Below are 16,191 nucleotides of genomic sequence, written 5' to 3' on the forward strand. Positions count from 1 at the left end.
GCTGTCTAGTCCTGAGATTACACACACCCCAGTTTCCCAGCCCTGTTTCTCCAGCACCCGTGTGTTGTGATTAAAACGTTGGAACTGGCTCTTGAATGAAAAAGAAATTCACTTGCAAGCAAAACAGCTTCAAAATCCATATTCATAAAGAATGTTTGAGGACTGTGGAGGCTTCTCCCCCTTTACCCACTGAAATATAACAGTTCTTGGTCTTTCATACAAGACCTGCTGTAATTTCTTTCTTTCCTGCAGAGCAGTCGCAGTGCATCTGTCTACCACTGTATTACCTCAATATTTTTTTTCAAGAAACGCTTCTCTAACAAAAAGGAATTCACTTGTACAAAGCAAACTGCATTGCTTCTGCAAAATTTCATTTGAGAATCCACAGTTAAAGTGCAGGACCCCTACAGTCACCAGTTCTGCAGTGTGATAGCTTCAGCATCCCTTGTGAGATGAAGCATGTCACCTTAATGCATCCTTAAGGTGAGAGAACGACCAAGCTGATTGGCTTCATCACCCGAAGGACACAAAAAGCGACATACTTAATCTGATGAGAGACACTAAAGCAGTGCCTCTTAATATTTTATGAAACATTTGGCTGTTTTTAATTTTAAAAACAGCAGCTCAATAAACAAAGCAATGGAACGTTCTCTGTGGATGGCACAATGATAGGTGCACAGCAGCCCATTCATCTGAGTGATAACATGATATCCTGTGCATCAACTCTGCCCTCCTCCCCACATCCATACTGGAAGAAACCCTGTACACTAGAAGGTCTCAAGCTCTGCACACCAACAGGGGCTTTTCCAGAAATAGCCGTCTTTCATCATGATGCAGCACACAGCAGGGGCAGCTTTGGAGCTGGTTTAGGACATCCAGGTTCCATACAGCAGCTCAACCTGGACACAACCAGCAGACATGCCCGAGCTGAGTAAGTAGTTTCGATCAGAAAAACTTCATTTTCTTCCCTACCTGATCAGTTCTGGAAAAAAACCTATAGTTACAGACTTTCATGAAACCTAAAATGAAAGCATCACACTGTACAGCTGCCACACACTTGCTTCAAGCTTACCTGCTTCCATAAGTAGCCACTACTAGCCGCTGTCAGAGACAAGGTACTCAGCAGGAGGGATCTTTGCTCCTACTTATAACAACAGTCTCTTATTCCCACCCCAATGGAGGCTTGCAAGACACAAGACTGGCCAGAAGACAGCAGGAAAAGTCAAAGCATCAAGTCTAAATACAGATATGAGCATCCCTAAAGGACCAAAGGATAGCCTTTAGCAGAGCCTGATTTTTAATTCTTTGTTCCAGATAAATCCATCATTGCTTACAAGAGCCTCAAAGATAAGACTTCAAAAAAAAAAAGTTAGAAAATTCCCTCATTCCTTTTTATTGGAGCTCAGAGACTCAGAGATGCCAGGACAAACTAGTACATGAGGACTGGTTTGCTGCAGTCTCTTTAAATAGAGATAAATCTTGATGGGAGAGGACTTGCTCATACCTCCAAGAAAAAATTTCCCAGTCAAAGAACAAAAGTATCTCCATGAGCAAAACGGGAATGCACATAGTGCTTTCACCATGGAAGAACGCCACCTTGGGGCTCCTCCCTTCAAGCATTAATAATTGATGTGTCCTGGTCTCATCTCAACTTCACAATTCATCCTTTACTATGGAAGGAAAGATTCTGCAGAAATGAAAAGCATTATCCCAAGAAAGGGGATTATTTTGTCATCTGAGGACACTTGCATGGAAGAGTAGAGCTGATGGGCAGCTCCTGCGATCTTTCTGATTAAAATGCTGCCTCAGGATATTACCATGCCCCCACCCCCCCATACGAAACAGACAATTAGGCTGTGATACATTCATGTAATAAAGGCTTTTTCTTATGAAATGTCAATCCAAGACTGGCAAACATTTTACTTTTGCCTTGAAGTGACCTTACTGAGAACAAACACGACAGATAAAATCAATCCTAAACTAGTTAAACACTGGCATCTTAGGAAGCAGAGAATGAGGGAGTAGATGGGCATTTTTTTCCAATCCCATATCAGTGCTTTAAAAAAGAAAAAAGTGGGGCAATAGGGTAAGTTAAGCATGATAAAACTTTTCTGTGAAGGGCTTTCTTGCCTTTTCAGCATTAATTTTACATACATGTACATATATGTGTACATATACATACACAAAACTACACTCACCTGCCACCTACAGCAGCCTCTACAGGTACAACATATTAGACCTGACAGCACATGGTATCAGACGCAATGGTATCTCATGATCATTATGATGAACATCAACAAACGGCCCTTAGACAGGTCTCTTACACTAAGGAACCTCACACCACATTAAAAAAGGTCATTATTAAAACAAGGACTGCCTTTGCGGAACACCCATCTCTAGCCAGAAGAACACCTCACCTCTCACTTCTAAGCACAATTGGGATGACCCTGAAAATATAAATGGAATAGCTACGCTTCTCCACAACAGTGCCCTGCCTCCATGGGCCCAGCGCAAATGGGAGGACACCTGAAATAGCATTAACGCACACAAGAAGCAGGGAAGGCTCCATAAATCTCAGAAACCTACTAAACATCACCACAAACACCACCACTGCTCAGCATCTCCTTCTAGTTCATTAGCAGAAGCAATCACTAGGTATGCTAGACTAAGAGCAGCCCTGAGGAGGAAGGTTTGAAGGTGTTGGTGGACAAGAAGCGCAACATGAGCCAGCAGCATGCACCTGCAGCCCAGAAAGCCAACTTTGTTCTGGGCTGCATCAAAAGGAGCGTGACCAGCAGGTTGAAGGAGGGGATTCGCCCCTTCCACTCTACTCTTGTGAGACACCACTTGAAGTACTGCGTTCAGCTCCAGGGCCTCCAACATAAGAAGGAAGTGGACATGTTAGCCTGAAGAGGGACCACAAAGATGCTCCAAGGGCTGGACCACCTCTCCTATGAGGAAAGGCTGAGAGAGCTGGGATTGTTCAGCCTGGAGAAGGGAAGGCTCTGGGGAGACCTTATGGATGCCTTCCAGTACTTAAAGGGGGCCTACAAGAAAGCTGGTGAGCGGCTTTTTACAAAGGCATGCAGGGATAGGACAAGGGGGAATGGCTTTAAACTGGCAGAGGGGAGACGTAGATTAGACATTAGGAAGAAGTTCTTCACTGTGAGGGTGGTGAGACACTGGCACAGGCTGCCCAGAGCAGCTGTGGCTGCCCCATCTCTGGCAGCATTCAAGGCCAGGTTGGACAGAGCTTTGAGCAACCTGGCCTAGTGGAAGGTGTCCCTGCCCATGGCAGGGAATTGGAAATAAGTAATCTTTAACACACCTTCCAACCAAAAACATTCTAGGATTCTATGCCACAGAGATCATTGAAGATATCTTTATGAATATATTTACACCGTCAGAGTCCTCAGGTACAGAGCACCATCCCAGTATCCTAACTCCTGTCTAGTGAGGCAGAACAAAGTCTCTGCCCCACAAAAATAGCAAGATAAAGTCTCTTTGCCTTTCTCAAGTAACAGGAAGTTATCTTTACATCTGACACAAGGACACCTTATGAATCGTTTTATGGAAAAACATTTGCGTTTTTGGATGCATCTGTGGGATTTCTTCAGACACTCTATTTAGCAGAGACATCTGTTACTCCAATATATATATTTCACATAAATCTCACCCTCTGAATCCTTTCCATCAGTTGTCACTAATGAAGCTTTGTGTGCAAAACCAAGTGCATTCTGCCCCCATTAGGAAGCCAATTACAGCAGGAAAAACAAGCAATTAACAAGGTGTAAAATAAACATCCTGCCACCTGCCTTTTAATAGCAACCCCACTTCAAACAAGTCACAGTTTCAGCACAGCTCTCAGAATTGGCAACTGATATTACATATGTATTTATGCAGCAGCTGCTCTTCATTGCAACAAATATTACAGGCTTACCAGATAAGGTCAGCATATTTAAAAAAAAAATATATAGCAAGTATTAAAATCTGCTTTGAGGCTCCAAATGTTGCTTTTAATGAAATCAGCAGCATCAGGCTTGTCTGGTATTACAGTGAAGCTGCAGCCACATCCCCAGCTTAGAGAGGTTTCTCTTCATTTCTACTCGCTTAGCAGCTTCTGTATTCATTTCACTAAATCCAGGGGCCTCGGCAGCTATTAGGCAACCTGCAGGACAACTAAACAACACACAGCTCTACAGAGTAGACACATCTTTCCTCCTTTCATCAGCCCTGCCTCTCCCTCTTGGTTTTCTCCACCTTCCTCCCACCAGCTAGAAACAACTGGGGGGGCACATAACCGGGGCTGAGAGCAACCCACTCAAAAATATCAAGGGGGAAACAAAACAAGCTTAGTCTTTGTTCCTTGAGCGTGCAAGCTTTTGAGGAAAAGGAGGGAAGTCCTTCCAAAGTCACGTGTGCTGCCTAGCATGCTAGGTAGCTCCAGAAGGAGCCAGCTTCCTTTTTGTTTTGTGGAACGCAATGAATGACACTTCTGAGTAGTTAACTGGGACTAGAGAAGGCCCAACAGTAAATCTGCAGGATTTGGTAGACCTGGAGTGTAGAATGTGCCTGAGAAAAGAGCAGCCAAGCTTTGTCTTGCCTTTTTTTATCTTCCCCTCTCACTGTCTCTCTGCTGCTACACGTTTATTTGTTAGTTTTTTCCATGTCACGTTTCAGTTCCTGGCTAATGTCCCATTTAACCACTTATTTCAAGATTCATGCACGTCCTCCTCTTCGTGTTCTTCTCCCTGGCTTTGTTGAGATGCGAGGAGGACCACACTGAACATGGTGCCACGAACTTGCCACCATGTACAGGATCCTGAGGTGTTAGCCAGAGATGGAGAGAAAACCGATAACATTCTTTCTCTAAATGACCACAGGAAGTAACAGAAAACAGGGCTTTTGATTCCAAACAGAGCCAACAGAGCTACCCACAGGTTTATAGAAGGTTGCAAGACACGATCAATAGTACCAAAGCAATCCTTCACTGAAAAGCTCTACTAAAAAGTCCTGAATTTAAATAACATTTCACTACCTCTGAACACAACTGCTACCTAACTGGCAAATCAGATCTTAAAAGCCTCAAGTCTTAAATTCTGATAATCTGATGATCTACACTTATGCAGAAACAAGCAAAGTCAGTAGAAGGGGAACAATCACAGAAGGTGAAAAGCAGTGAAAGGTGAAGAGCCTCCAGACTCGTGAGGATGCACACCAAAATTTGACCTATGGCAACCCATGAAGTAAATAAATAAATAAATAAATACATTTCTCCGCCACTGGTTTCTCACGCTACCAGTACAAGTGCAGAGATCCCATGACTCCTTCCTACAGCCCTAATTACAGAGACAAGGTTACAAAAGACACAATCTGCCAACACGAGCTGCAGGAGGTCATATGGCCACTCAAGCTATTCAAGTATTTTAAGAGTAGTTCAGTCAGTCAGGTCACTTAACTGACTTTCTGTTCAGTTTTTAAACATGCAGCAATATTTTCCCTTACATTTTATGGGTGGGAGAGTAAGCAGGACCTACTCCTTAGTCACCAATGCAGGATTTCACTACCCATCACTAGCAATGCCACAAAGCGGTCATGCCTAGCTGACTTTTGTAGATCTAAATCCACCAAGAAATGCCAAGCCTCAACCCAACAGTGACGGTGGGACAAAACATTATCAGCCTTCAAAAGTTGTTCAGATCACAGTAAAAAGTCCTGTACTGCATTAAGCAATAAGTGGGATATATTATCTGCAATGCCCCACCTCAAAGCCTCACATGACAGAAGCTGTTCCAGAAGCGTATCAGAAAAGCAGTCCACTGTTCTCAAACATACTTCTATTTGGTTAGTTCTAAGGAAGCCTTTTCTGCTCAATGCTGAGGAGCGCTCTGATGGGTTTCCTGAGCAGCAGGCTGTCTGAAGGCAGAAAGAATCAGCAGTTCAGGGACTGTTGCTTGTTGAAGGTGGCAAGAGACCAGAAACGGAACTAAAACTTCCTGTGAGAAAGACCTAGAAAGGAGCAGTTCTAGGAGATAGGACTCCAATTCCTGCAGTTCTTCAAAGAATGTTTAAAGAGACCTAATTCTCCAATTCTTCCAGTCCTCATCCCTCTTCAGAAGGATGGTTGAAGAGTCTAAATATTTTTGTATTTTGTATATTTAGTATTTGACTAAATACTAAACTGCAACAGCTGAGTGTCAGCAGTACCCAGCTCGCCTGAGCTCACTCTGCAGAGTCACCCTAATCACTGTGAGCTACAGCCCATAAGACTCTGACTGTGATTCCTAATAGTCACATGCACGCACATCCTCTCCCAGCAAGTATTTTAAACAGACTTTTGTGGTTTGGCAAAAGGTCAGATTAAGCAGAGGGTACACGAAGTTGAGCAGAGAATATTCTCAGTATGCAGCAGTCTCTCCAGGTCATACATCATAAAAAAAATCCTTACATTTTCTAGGATCAAAGAAGCTACAGCCATGAAAGACCTATTAGTTCATTAAGTCCATCACACAGCCAAAGCAGGTTATCCAGGAAAGAAGTAACAAAGTCATTACTGTGAGAACAAGCTGAGTAAATTTTTCTTTGAAAAAGATGCAAAGCAAAGACAGATACAAGAACTAGGTCTGAAAGTTAAAATCCAGTTGTTTTCAAGAAATAAGCAACCACGTTTCTACAAGGCGGCCAATAAGATGCTATTCTACATCTCACAATGTGGCTCTGCCACGAAGCCTCCACGACAAGCCCCTCTTTCTCACTCCCACTTGCAAATTCCCATCTCCAAACACAAATGTCTTTCACTGCAGAGTTCAGTAAGAAAATTACTTCAGAGCCCTGGTGCTGAAAATGCATCAAAGAACAATCTCCAAAATCCACCCTCCCCCCAAATAAATAAATATATAAATAAACCAAAGGAGAAAAAGAAAAGACAGTTTGGCTCCCTCTGGCCTACAATAACAATAATTATAATAATCTAGAGATCGCAGGAGGTTTCATCTACCCTTCATGCCAAGTCAATTCTCTCCATTCTCAACTGTGTATAATTGTTCCTGGGACTGCAAAAACTACTGTCTTTTCAGTAGCAATCACAATTGTAAAAATGCTTTCAAACAGCCTCGAACCCTTATCAAACTATGTGCTCTTTTACAGTTCAAGTTAGGTCTGGCATTTCTGTGCAGAGGGTCAATAATCCAGTCATTCAAAAAATAGTCACGAAAGACGTATTAACATAAGCTGTGCATTAAGACACAATTATTTATACGCCTGGCAGTAATGGCTCTGGGCTGCGCACTGTATCAACTCACAGACACTTTAGCAGGAAAATAAAACACTTTTGGAGAATTTCTGCTCTGCCCAAGGACAATTAACATAACGCTACCGCTGTAACGAGAGAGCAATAAGGACTGATGGCGTTCAGACTAATGCTTCATCCCAGAGCCTCCAGAACAGCAGCGTCTGTCCCTGAAGTTTGTAGCCAGCGCAGCATGCTTCCCTATGTCTGCTAAGCACACACAGCCTCCCTACGCCTAATGCTTCCCCAATCCTTAGGCTAACGAAATACAAGTAAACAGTTTCAAGATGCATTATCCTCTGCTGGGTGCAAGATGCACCTCCCCTGCTTGGGGTGCCAAATAAAACCGGTTGCTTTGCCTGCAACCAGCCGTTGCCTCCCGAGCAAGGGGAACTTTCCTCGTCCCTCACGTAAGGGGGAAACGCTCCTCTTCGCGCAGGCTGCGCCTGTGGCACTGCCCTGAGCAGCGGCGATGCCCCGAGGGCAGAGTTACCTCTGCTGAACACTTCGTTTTCATTTTAGCCGTGCACAGGGCACAGCGACACGGAGCAACACTCAAAGTTAAACGGGACAGCGTTAAGCCAAATCTGACCCCAGAGTTAAGAATTCCAGGCAAACCAACAGCCACGACAGCCCCCACAACTCGACCGGGACTCGAGGGCGAGTTTGCCTTCAAAGAAACAAACACTGCCCGAGCTGTGCAGAACGACGGAACACCCAACAGCCCTTGGGACGGGCGGCGGGAGAGCGGAGCGGGTCGCACACAGGCGCTCCTGCCTCCTCCCGCCTGCGAAGAAACAGCCCTTTGGGAGCTCCGACAGGCGCGACACGGCGACAAGGCAGCCGCCAGCCGAACACTGGGGACGTCCCGACCGGATCCCCTCACGACACCACCCCCACCCCCTCCCCAGCGGGCTCTGCCTGCAGGGGGACAGGCTCTCCAGCCGCGGAGCCATGGCGGGCACCGCCGCCCCTGCCCGTGAGAGAGCGGACCCCGGCGTGGTGCCCCGTCCCACAACCCTGCCCGCCAGGCTTCTCCTCATGCTCTCCCCCTTCGCCAGGCAGCGCTGGCGGGTGCCCGGCTACAGCCACCAGTTGCGCTTCCCGCCCCGGATGGCTCTGGTACCTCAGCCAGGACGGGATGAGAAGTCTCGCCGCTACAAAAGCCCTTTCGCAATGCAACAAGTGTCCACCCGACTGGGGATGGGGAAGAGGAGGAGCCGGGGCGGGCGCCGCGCTCCCTCACTCGGTAGCTCTCGCAGCCGGTGCCGCCGCTCCGCGCTGCCGGCGCCCCAGCTGCCGCTCAGCGCGCCACACGCGAAACGCGAAAACAAGCCCGCCCCAAGCGCCAACTGTCTTGAGCTGTCCGGGACGCCGTACTCTCGGCCGCTACCATCTGCCCGCCCTATGCAGAGAGAGGGGTGCGCCGGACCGCCTCCCGCCCGGTCGCTGCGTCGCCCGCCCTGAAGCGGAGCGCCTGCCCCCGCCTCGCGGCACTGGTACTGCCCGGCAGGCGTTACGGGAGCGCGGAGGAGTTGTTCGGTTACGGTAAGAACCGCCTCGTAGGGCTGTGGTCCTGTTAGTGCCTCAGGACGGGAGTTTCCTCGCCGCCATGGAGTGGTGATCGCGGCGAACCGGGAGCGGCCTCCCCTGGCCCTACACCCGCCTCTTACGCCCCTGCCCGGGCCTGTTTCCGCCGCCGCGGGGCAGGCGTAACGCGCGGCCGGGCTCGGGCCTGGCCGGTTCTTTCCCGGCCGCAGGGTGCGTGGTGTCTAGCCCCCGCCGCCCTGGCTCTGCTCTCCGCAGGAGCGATGCGGGCCTGGCCGCGGTGGTGAAGCGCAGCCTGATGGCGTTGCACCGTTGTAATTCGGCACGTCCGTACTGCGGGCTGTACTCTCGCTGTCACGTAGTGCCTTGAGCTGCTGCTGGAGGCGTCGACAAGTCCTGTGTTTCCTTTCTTATGTTTGAATTTTAACTGGTAGTCATTTTGCAGAGGTGTGATACTGTATTTTTTAACGTTACAGTTACACTGCAAGAATGATCATCCCAGTCAGATGTTTCACATGTGGAAAAATAGTTGGAAACAAGTGGGAAGCCTATCTTGGCCTTCTGCAAGCAGAATATACAGAAGGGTGGGTATTATTTCTGTATGGTCTTTGAGTCAGATGTTAGATGAGATCGCACAGCGTATAAGATACCTAAGTGCAGGGTCATGGCATTATGAAGTAGCTTTAAAGAGGCTAAAAACTACAGATAAGTTCTGAAGCTAGCTATTTAACCAGTGGTTAAACATTATAATCGGTGAGAAAGTACTTGTTTCCTTACTGAATCTTTCTGTGTAGTAGGATGGAAGTTGCCAAGTCATAACTTTTACACTCAAACCGATCTCAAATACTTAACTCTGTATGGAACAGGAAGGAAAGTAACAAGCAGTATTGCCAACTATGACACCACTATGTTTTGGGATTTTTTTAAAAAGGTGAGAGAAAGAAGTCGCAAGTGTAAGAAGTAGCATTGTTAAAAATGTATACCCCTTTTAGGTTTTCTTCAAAGCATTTTGTGTTTGCTATGCAGAACTGCAAACCTTACGTGAAAGTACTGGTTTGCAGATGGGGGAAGGAGAAGTTCAGCTGCTCCAGATGCCTGACCGATACTCCCAGTAACTGTTTTCAGTAGTCTGGGCTTTGCATAGCCAGACTTTTAATCTGTGCTGGCCAGAGCTTGTGCTAGTGGCAGAGTCTACCATGGTTTTAAGTCATAATAGTTCAAGGAGGGCCTAGCTATGGTGGGACTACTTCAGAAAGGTTTCAGAATGTAGCTCTTGAGAAAGCTTTACACTGTTACTAAGTATGAAAGAAAATACAGATGTTTGCAATTCAAAGGAATGGAAAAAGAAAGTGTTAGAAATTTGAGTAAACCTCCTGAAGTGATGTTGAAACTTAAGTAGAAGGGAGTATTTGCTTTGCATTCAAATGGTTAGGGGTAGTAATAGGTTTTTAAATGGACTGATATTTATGAACTTTCAGAAGAGTGTAAACTAACACAGATTTCACTGCCTTTTTTCCAAAGTAAACCTGAAAACATTCTTGTGGTTTAGGATACTGTTCTGTCAAATGTTAAACACTGGAGCACAGAACAAAGCTTAGTTTTTTGAGCCTAACCTAAAGTTGTAGGAAGGTGTGATTATTCTCATTATAATGTGATTATAGCTTCTTACTGCTTGATGTGGAGTTTGCAGCGGAAAGATGTCCTGTTCCCCCACCAGTTTCATTAAAAACTGTTCAGTGAAAAATCATTCAGTAGTTCTCCTAAATTTCATTACTTCTGTGAGTGGCTTTTTAGAGTGCATTTACACCCCAGAACCTGTCAAACCTAGCTGAGTAGAAGATTGCAGTGGCTAAACTAAAGGTATTTGGAAAGTCCTACTAAAAAATTTTATTTTTCTTTTCATTCATGGAGTTAAAAGCATTAAATATTGTGGGTAGCAAGTCATTTCTCACTAATACTGAAACTGATCAGAACTATTTTGGCAGCACTTTTGACTTATTTTCCAATTATTACATTTTAATATTTTTCCTGTCTTCATTATTCCTCTGCTTTTGTGTGGGACAGGAAGATGTACATTGTTATTGATACGTGCTCACTTGAGAACTATTGCTATAGTCACTGGTGCGATTCTGGGATGCCTGTTCAAACTAATGCATTTATGAGATTGTCAGATCAGAAGCAGAGTTTACAGATGTTGAACAGTTAAAAACTTGCAGTGCAGTGTCAGCATCCCTATTAATGGTGGCTAAGAAATGGACAGACAAAATGGAAAAAATAACCATGTCTAAGTAATATGTGGTTAAAAAAGACCCACACCTTTCCATTTGTCCCTTAAAATTGCTCTTCTTCCAAAAGCTGTAGAAGAAAAAAGAGAAGCTAGAAGGGAGAAGCTAGAAGAAAAAGGGAAACACGACTGAAGTTGTTTTAGCCGAAATGTGTATATAGTATGAATTCTGAAGCTGTGAGTAATATCAGTATTTTGCATCTCTGATAGCTGCATTTGAAAGTTCAGAATTTATCAGATAGCTCGGAAAAACTTACATCTCAACAGACGTCGGATGCTTTTGTTCTCAAGTGTTTTGGAACATTTAGATATTATTTATAAAAAACCTTTTCTAAAAATATACTCTTCATATCCTTCTTAAATAACTTTTGCACGTGCTAGTCCTAAAGCAAACAGCCCTGCTATTTACGCCCTTGAAGAACTGTTGATAGGTACAAGGACTAATCGACGTCATCAGAGAAGCTGCTTGTAGCCAAACAACCTTTTCCATGGCCCAGCTTATGCAGAGCCTTCTTTTCAGTCATTTGTACTTAGAACTGTCAGTTTCTTCCCACAGCAGAATTACAGGCTTCAGGAAATAATACTGGTTTTAAGCAAATGCTGGACTGTTGCACTGCATCATATAGATCTAAAGACTTGAGTCATATTTCAGATTCTGAAGGAGTATCAGATTGGCTTTATGGTTAATAGGTTGGAGCTAAAGAGCTTGGAAAATGTCACTTATCTTTAAGAGGTCTGATAGCAATAGCCACTGAAGACATATATAGTTGTTCAGGCTAGGATGACTCATACTTTCTCTACCCAACCATAAGAGTCTCGAGCAGTCACTCAGAAGGAATTAAGTGGAAAGACTGTATTGAGCAGTCTGCACATCCTTATTTGTGTATTTGTGGGGAACAGGTTGTATCACAGAATGCTTTCTTATATGGGAACTGGAAGGGATTTTTGCCTTCCACAGAGTTAACATCCCATCCATATGTGGGCTAGTTTGCATTTTGAGTTATTTTAGTTTCTCTATCTCTCACCCTGTTAACATGGCTTAGATCACAAATTTATCTATCTCATGAGGTAGTCAAGTATCATCCTCACTTTACAGAAAAGTGTTATAACAGTGCTTAGAGATGCTAACAACAGCATGGATAATGATGCTCAGAGATGCTATTCCCTACTCCTGTGTCTGGAGACTGTCTAGTGCCTTTGTGCTGTGTTCTACCGTGCAACTAGCAGGAGCTGTAACCAGTGCAGGTAAAATCCTAGACAGACCATAGCTAAGGAGTGGAAATGACTTCCCATGTTTCAGAACTGTGTTCTGAAACCTTCACACCTCTTGATAAATCCTGTTTTTAACCAGATCAGCTCCTCTCTTCTCTACAGACTGGTGTTTGTAAAAGGAAGACTAAGTTACTGTAACTAAATAATTGAGGTTACAAATGTACCATATTTCAAGTCTCTTTCCAGCTCTGAAGACTAAAATTTTATTTCCAAAAATCAAAATACTTGCATCTTACTTAACCTTGCTGTTTCATGACCACATATGCCCTCATGAGTGGGATGGCTTAGAAGAAAAAATCTGTAAGAGTTAAGTCTGTTCTGGTTCTGTTCCTATGGGAGTTCTGCAGACTTACCTCTGAAAGTTTGGTAGCTGTGTCAGCCACATGCTGGCTTCAACAGAAATCATGTGCTCTTGCAGGCCAGAGAACAGGCAAACACCCTGTCAACAGCAGTAAATTGAAAAGAACATTAACAGCACATGCTAAATTTCTGTTTCTTAGTTTGAACTGCAGACAAGTTTCCCTTTATGACTAAGCTCAAAGTAGTCAGTATGTTGCTTAGGAACACTTACAAGTGGTTCTGACACACTTCATCCATTATGGTTTTTTTGTTGCTGTTCATTAATAGAGATGCCCTGGATGCCCTTGGTTTGAAGAGATACTGCTGCCGCAGAATGCTCCTGGCCCATGTGGATCTGATTGAGAAGCTTTTGAATTATGCACCCCTGGAGAAATGAGATAGATGAAAAAAGTACTACACCGCAAACTACATGGAATGGATCTCTAATGCTAAACTTGAAAGTGGACTTTAGGTAGTAAAAGATGAAAGCCACCTGTCATGTAGCCATTGAGAGATGTTTACCTTCTGGAGAAAATACTGCCCCGACGCATTAACCTCTTTCAAGGAAACAAAGGAAAGATGAAGTCCATTTAACCAAGACTTGGAGATGAAGTTAAATGTTTGGATGCTTCTTTTTTTAAATCTGTGTTTGGAGTTGTTTTGTGAACTTTTAGATGCAGCTGCCAGCAAAAATGTGTTTGTTCATATAGAGAAATTACTATATTTCATTAAAATGTTGAAATAAAGGAGGCCTTCCCCTGTAGACTTCCTACAGTTTGTGGATAGAGTGTGTGCTTGGATCTTGCCATTTGCTTGTGCTGGTTTCTTTGAGGTTAGGAGTACTATTAAGTTTGGTGCTTTGCACTAGGCAGGTGGAGGGATTAGAAACATGGGACTGAAGCTCAGTGTTCCAGCAACAGGGAAGTCGGTAAGTTTGGTTAAGAATGAGGCATTACTCCTGAAAGCTGCTGGAGCTAGCAGGGCGTACTTCCCACTGCAGTTAAAGTCAACGTGTGGTCTCTGTCCCAATTCTTATGAAACACTGCAGCTGCTGTATTATAAAAAACAGGGCATCAGATGGTGCAGTGCCCTTCAGTTAGGTAAAACATGCATGAGTGTTCTTATGGAAAGCACTTGATGTGAGAATTTACGCATGCTGGTGTGAACAGGATCAAAGTCTTGATCTTGCCAAGCACCTGTACCTCCCTGTAGCTGGTACACATGCAAGCTTTCCACTTGCTTGTCATTTCACTGTCTTCATGTTGTTCTGTGCAGGTGGTGTAGTACCGCCTGGCCAAACGGAGGCTGTCCTGGTAGAACGAAACACAGAGAGGTCAGCTGTACATACAGGGCTTGTGAAGGCTGCCTACACAGGGAGACAGGCGCTGACCCTGCCAAAAAGTCTCACCTTCCTGTTGTGCTGTCGCCATGAAAGCTGAGCATGTTTCACGCTGTTCTCCAACATCCATAAAACGCATCATTCGGGGTGGTGTGCACAGGCAGACACACCCACCTTACCTGAAAATGAAGGAGGCCAATTCCTACATCTGTGAATGCTCAGGATTCTGTTCAAATGCAGCGTTAGCCCATATGCAAATGTAGGACAAATCATCGTTACAGCAGCCTTGTAGAAAACAGGCTAGAACAGATGATGATCCTTCAGCTTTGCAGCCTGTTATTCCTTAGTACAGTAAAACTTTTGGCATTCACGTATCAGCTGCTGGGTAAGAAATATCTGGATTTTTTTCCATAGTTGAAGAACCACAGAGAAGTTGAACAAAACCTGGGTTTCCAAAGATACTAATTATTTAATGTGCTTACTAGGTCAAACATGTACACACAAACCTTATAACTAGATTGTCTCACAAAATAAGTTGCAGGTCAGCTTGCCTTTGGCTATCACCCCACCAATCTTTACACTTGAACTTGCTTTTCAATTTAGTACAAGGCAATAGTAGATGTTTCCCAAATTCAGCAGTTGTTCACTGAAGACATTTTAAAACCATATGCTTTATCCTAACGCAAAGAGAATTAAGTAATTAAATCTAGTATTTGTTTCATAGTTGACTGGATAGCTTATGTTCTGCATGCCTGCTGTATTAGCTAGTTAAATGCACTTAAACAAAACTTCTCTTTCAGGCTATTTTATAAAAGGGACACTATAAAATATAGGATGACCTTTCCAAACTGAACTCCTGTAGGACACTTTTCCATGTTCCAGTGGAGCGTTACATGGAGATACGTGCCGGGTTGCTCACAGAAAGATCAGAATGCCAGGCCCAGCACTCATTCGTGAGCTGTACTGAGAAAGCACAGCAGCCCAGGCTGGTACGTCTGGCAGAGGCAGCCGTGTGTTATGCCGTGTGGAAAGCTGTCCTGCATCAGTGCCAAAGATGGATTAGACGAGCTGACAGGACTGTGCTTCTATCTGCAAAAGCAATTTTCTGCTTTAGAATAACATGTTTCTTTTCAAAGCTGATGCCAAGTTGTCCAATATGAAAAGGTATGGCTCTTAAACACTTCTAATGAAGACACAATTTTTCAAAAAACACAGCAGGCCTCATTCAAAAAATTGAAGGAAAAATAAAAACTGCCTTGGTCGCTCTCATTACTGTTTCTCAGACAGAAAACATGGTGCAGTAGAAGACAGTGGCAGTCTGGTATCGCTCTGTCAGACAGACATTACACAAAGAGCAGGAAAAGAACCTGAGCAGCAAGACTAAGCCACAGCAGGCAGTAATATTAGCTCCTGCTGCACATGGCAACTTCTCTGCATCACGGCCTTGGGAGTTTGCACATGCAGTATTGACCAAAAAAAGGCATTTCTGTAATGTGGAGAAGCAAATAGTTTATCATGTTCATGTGAAAGGTGGTCTCAAGAGTTTTGTCCTTGGAAGCGTCAGGGGCAGCAGCAGAGCTTAAATTCTGGTCTGTAAAGAACTGAATTTTTCAGTGCATTTCTAAATCCCAGCTTTCACCCCTGCTCACTGGTAACTAAGAAAGTAATTCCCTCTCTGCTGTCATTTATCCTGTGCTTGCTTCTGCAGCTGTTAATAACATAAGTGCATTGGATCTGCTTTCTAACCTGCCAGATCTCTTAGAGAAGAGCCATTAAATATGCTCACAACAACCATATTGTTTAAAGCCAATGTGAAAGACATGTGTATACACACACACACACACAGAAAAAGCCTTGGTTTTCACTGACTCCTAATAAAAAGGAACCCTTAGCAGAATCAACAGACAGGCAGAAGTGGCAAAGAAAGAAATTGTACTGAATACGCAGCCTTTAATTACATGTGGAAACCTGTCAATTGGAAGCTTGCTGAAAGAAAAACCCAACAAAATCCCACCAGTGCTCTGCAGTCATTCAGTGACTTCATAGATAAAGCATTTCGTGAATTTTTCAAGTCTGTTTTAAAAGACTGTTGCAGGGCTCACACCTGCTATTGGAGAAGCA

General features: G+C 44.2%; 2 protein-coding genes across 7 annotated transcripts in view; one reads left to right on the forward strand and one right to left on the reverse strand.

Annotated features, from left to right (window-relative positions):
- Positions 1 to 8,534, reverse strand: part of TSPAN4 (tetraspanin 4) — a gene marked incomplete at its 5' end in the record, with an annotated part of 479,305 nt that extends 470,771 nt beyond the window's left edge. For 3 of the 6 annotated variants that reach the window (XM_080617770.1, XM_080617776.1, XM_080617783.1), the window contains one exon: positions 8,415 to 8,534. The remainder of the gene's footprint in view (positions 1 to 8,414) is intronic. The other 3 variants (XM_080617779.1, XM_080617773.1, XM_080617778.1) reach the window with 3 other exon arrangements.
- On the forward strand, positions 8,505 to 13,501 carry POLR2L (RNA polymerase II, I and III subunit L). The gene is made up of 3 exons (XM_080617785.1): positions 8,505 to 8,836; positions 9,313 to 9,420; positions 13,020 to 13,501. The coding sequence occupies exons 2-3, from the start codon at positions 9,326 to 9,328 to the stop codon at positions 13,126 to 13,128; spliced, it is 204 nt and encodes a 67-aa protein (XP_080473911.1). The 5' UTR covers positions 8,505 to 8,836; positions 9,313 to 9,325; the 3' UTR covers positions 13,129 to 13,501.
- Positions 13,502 to 16,191: the final 2,690 nt, after the last annotated feature.

Source organism: Psittacula echo (genome assembly GCF_963264785.1).
Source record: "Psittacula echo genome assembly, chromosome: 5".
NCBI classification, from domain to species: Eukaryota; Metazoa; Chordata; class Aves; order Psittaciformes; family Psittacidae; genus Psittacula; species Psittacula echo.

Bases quoted from the DNA above. Each gene is read 5' to 3' on its own strand.
- POLR2L (XM_080617785.1), top strand. From the start codon at position 9,326: ATGATCATCCCAGTCAGATGTTTCACATGTGGAAAAATAGTTGGAAAC. The intron at 9,421-13,019 runs GTGGGTATTATT...GTTCATTAATAG, and splicing joins CAAGCAGAATATACAGAAGG to AGATGCCCTGGATGCCCTTG.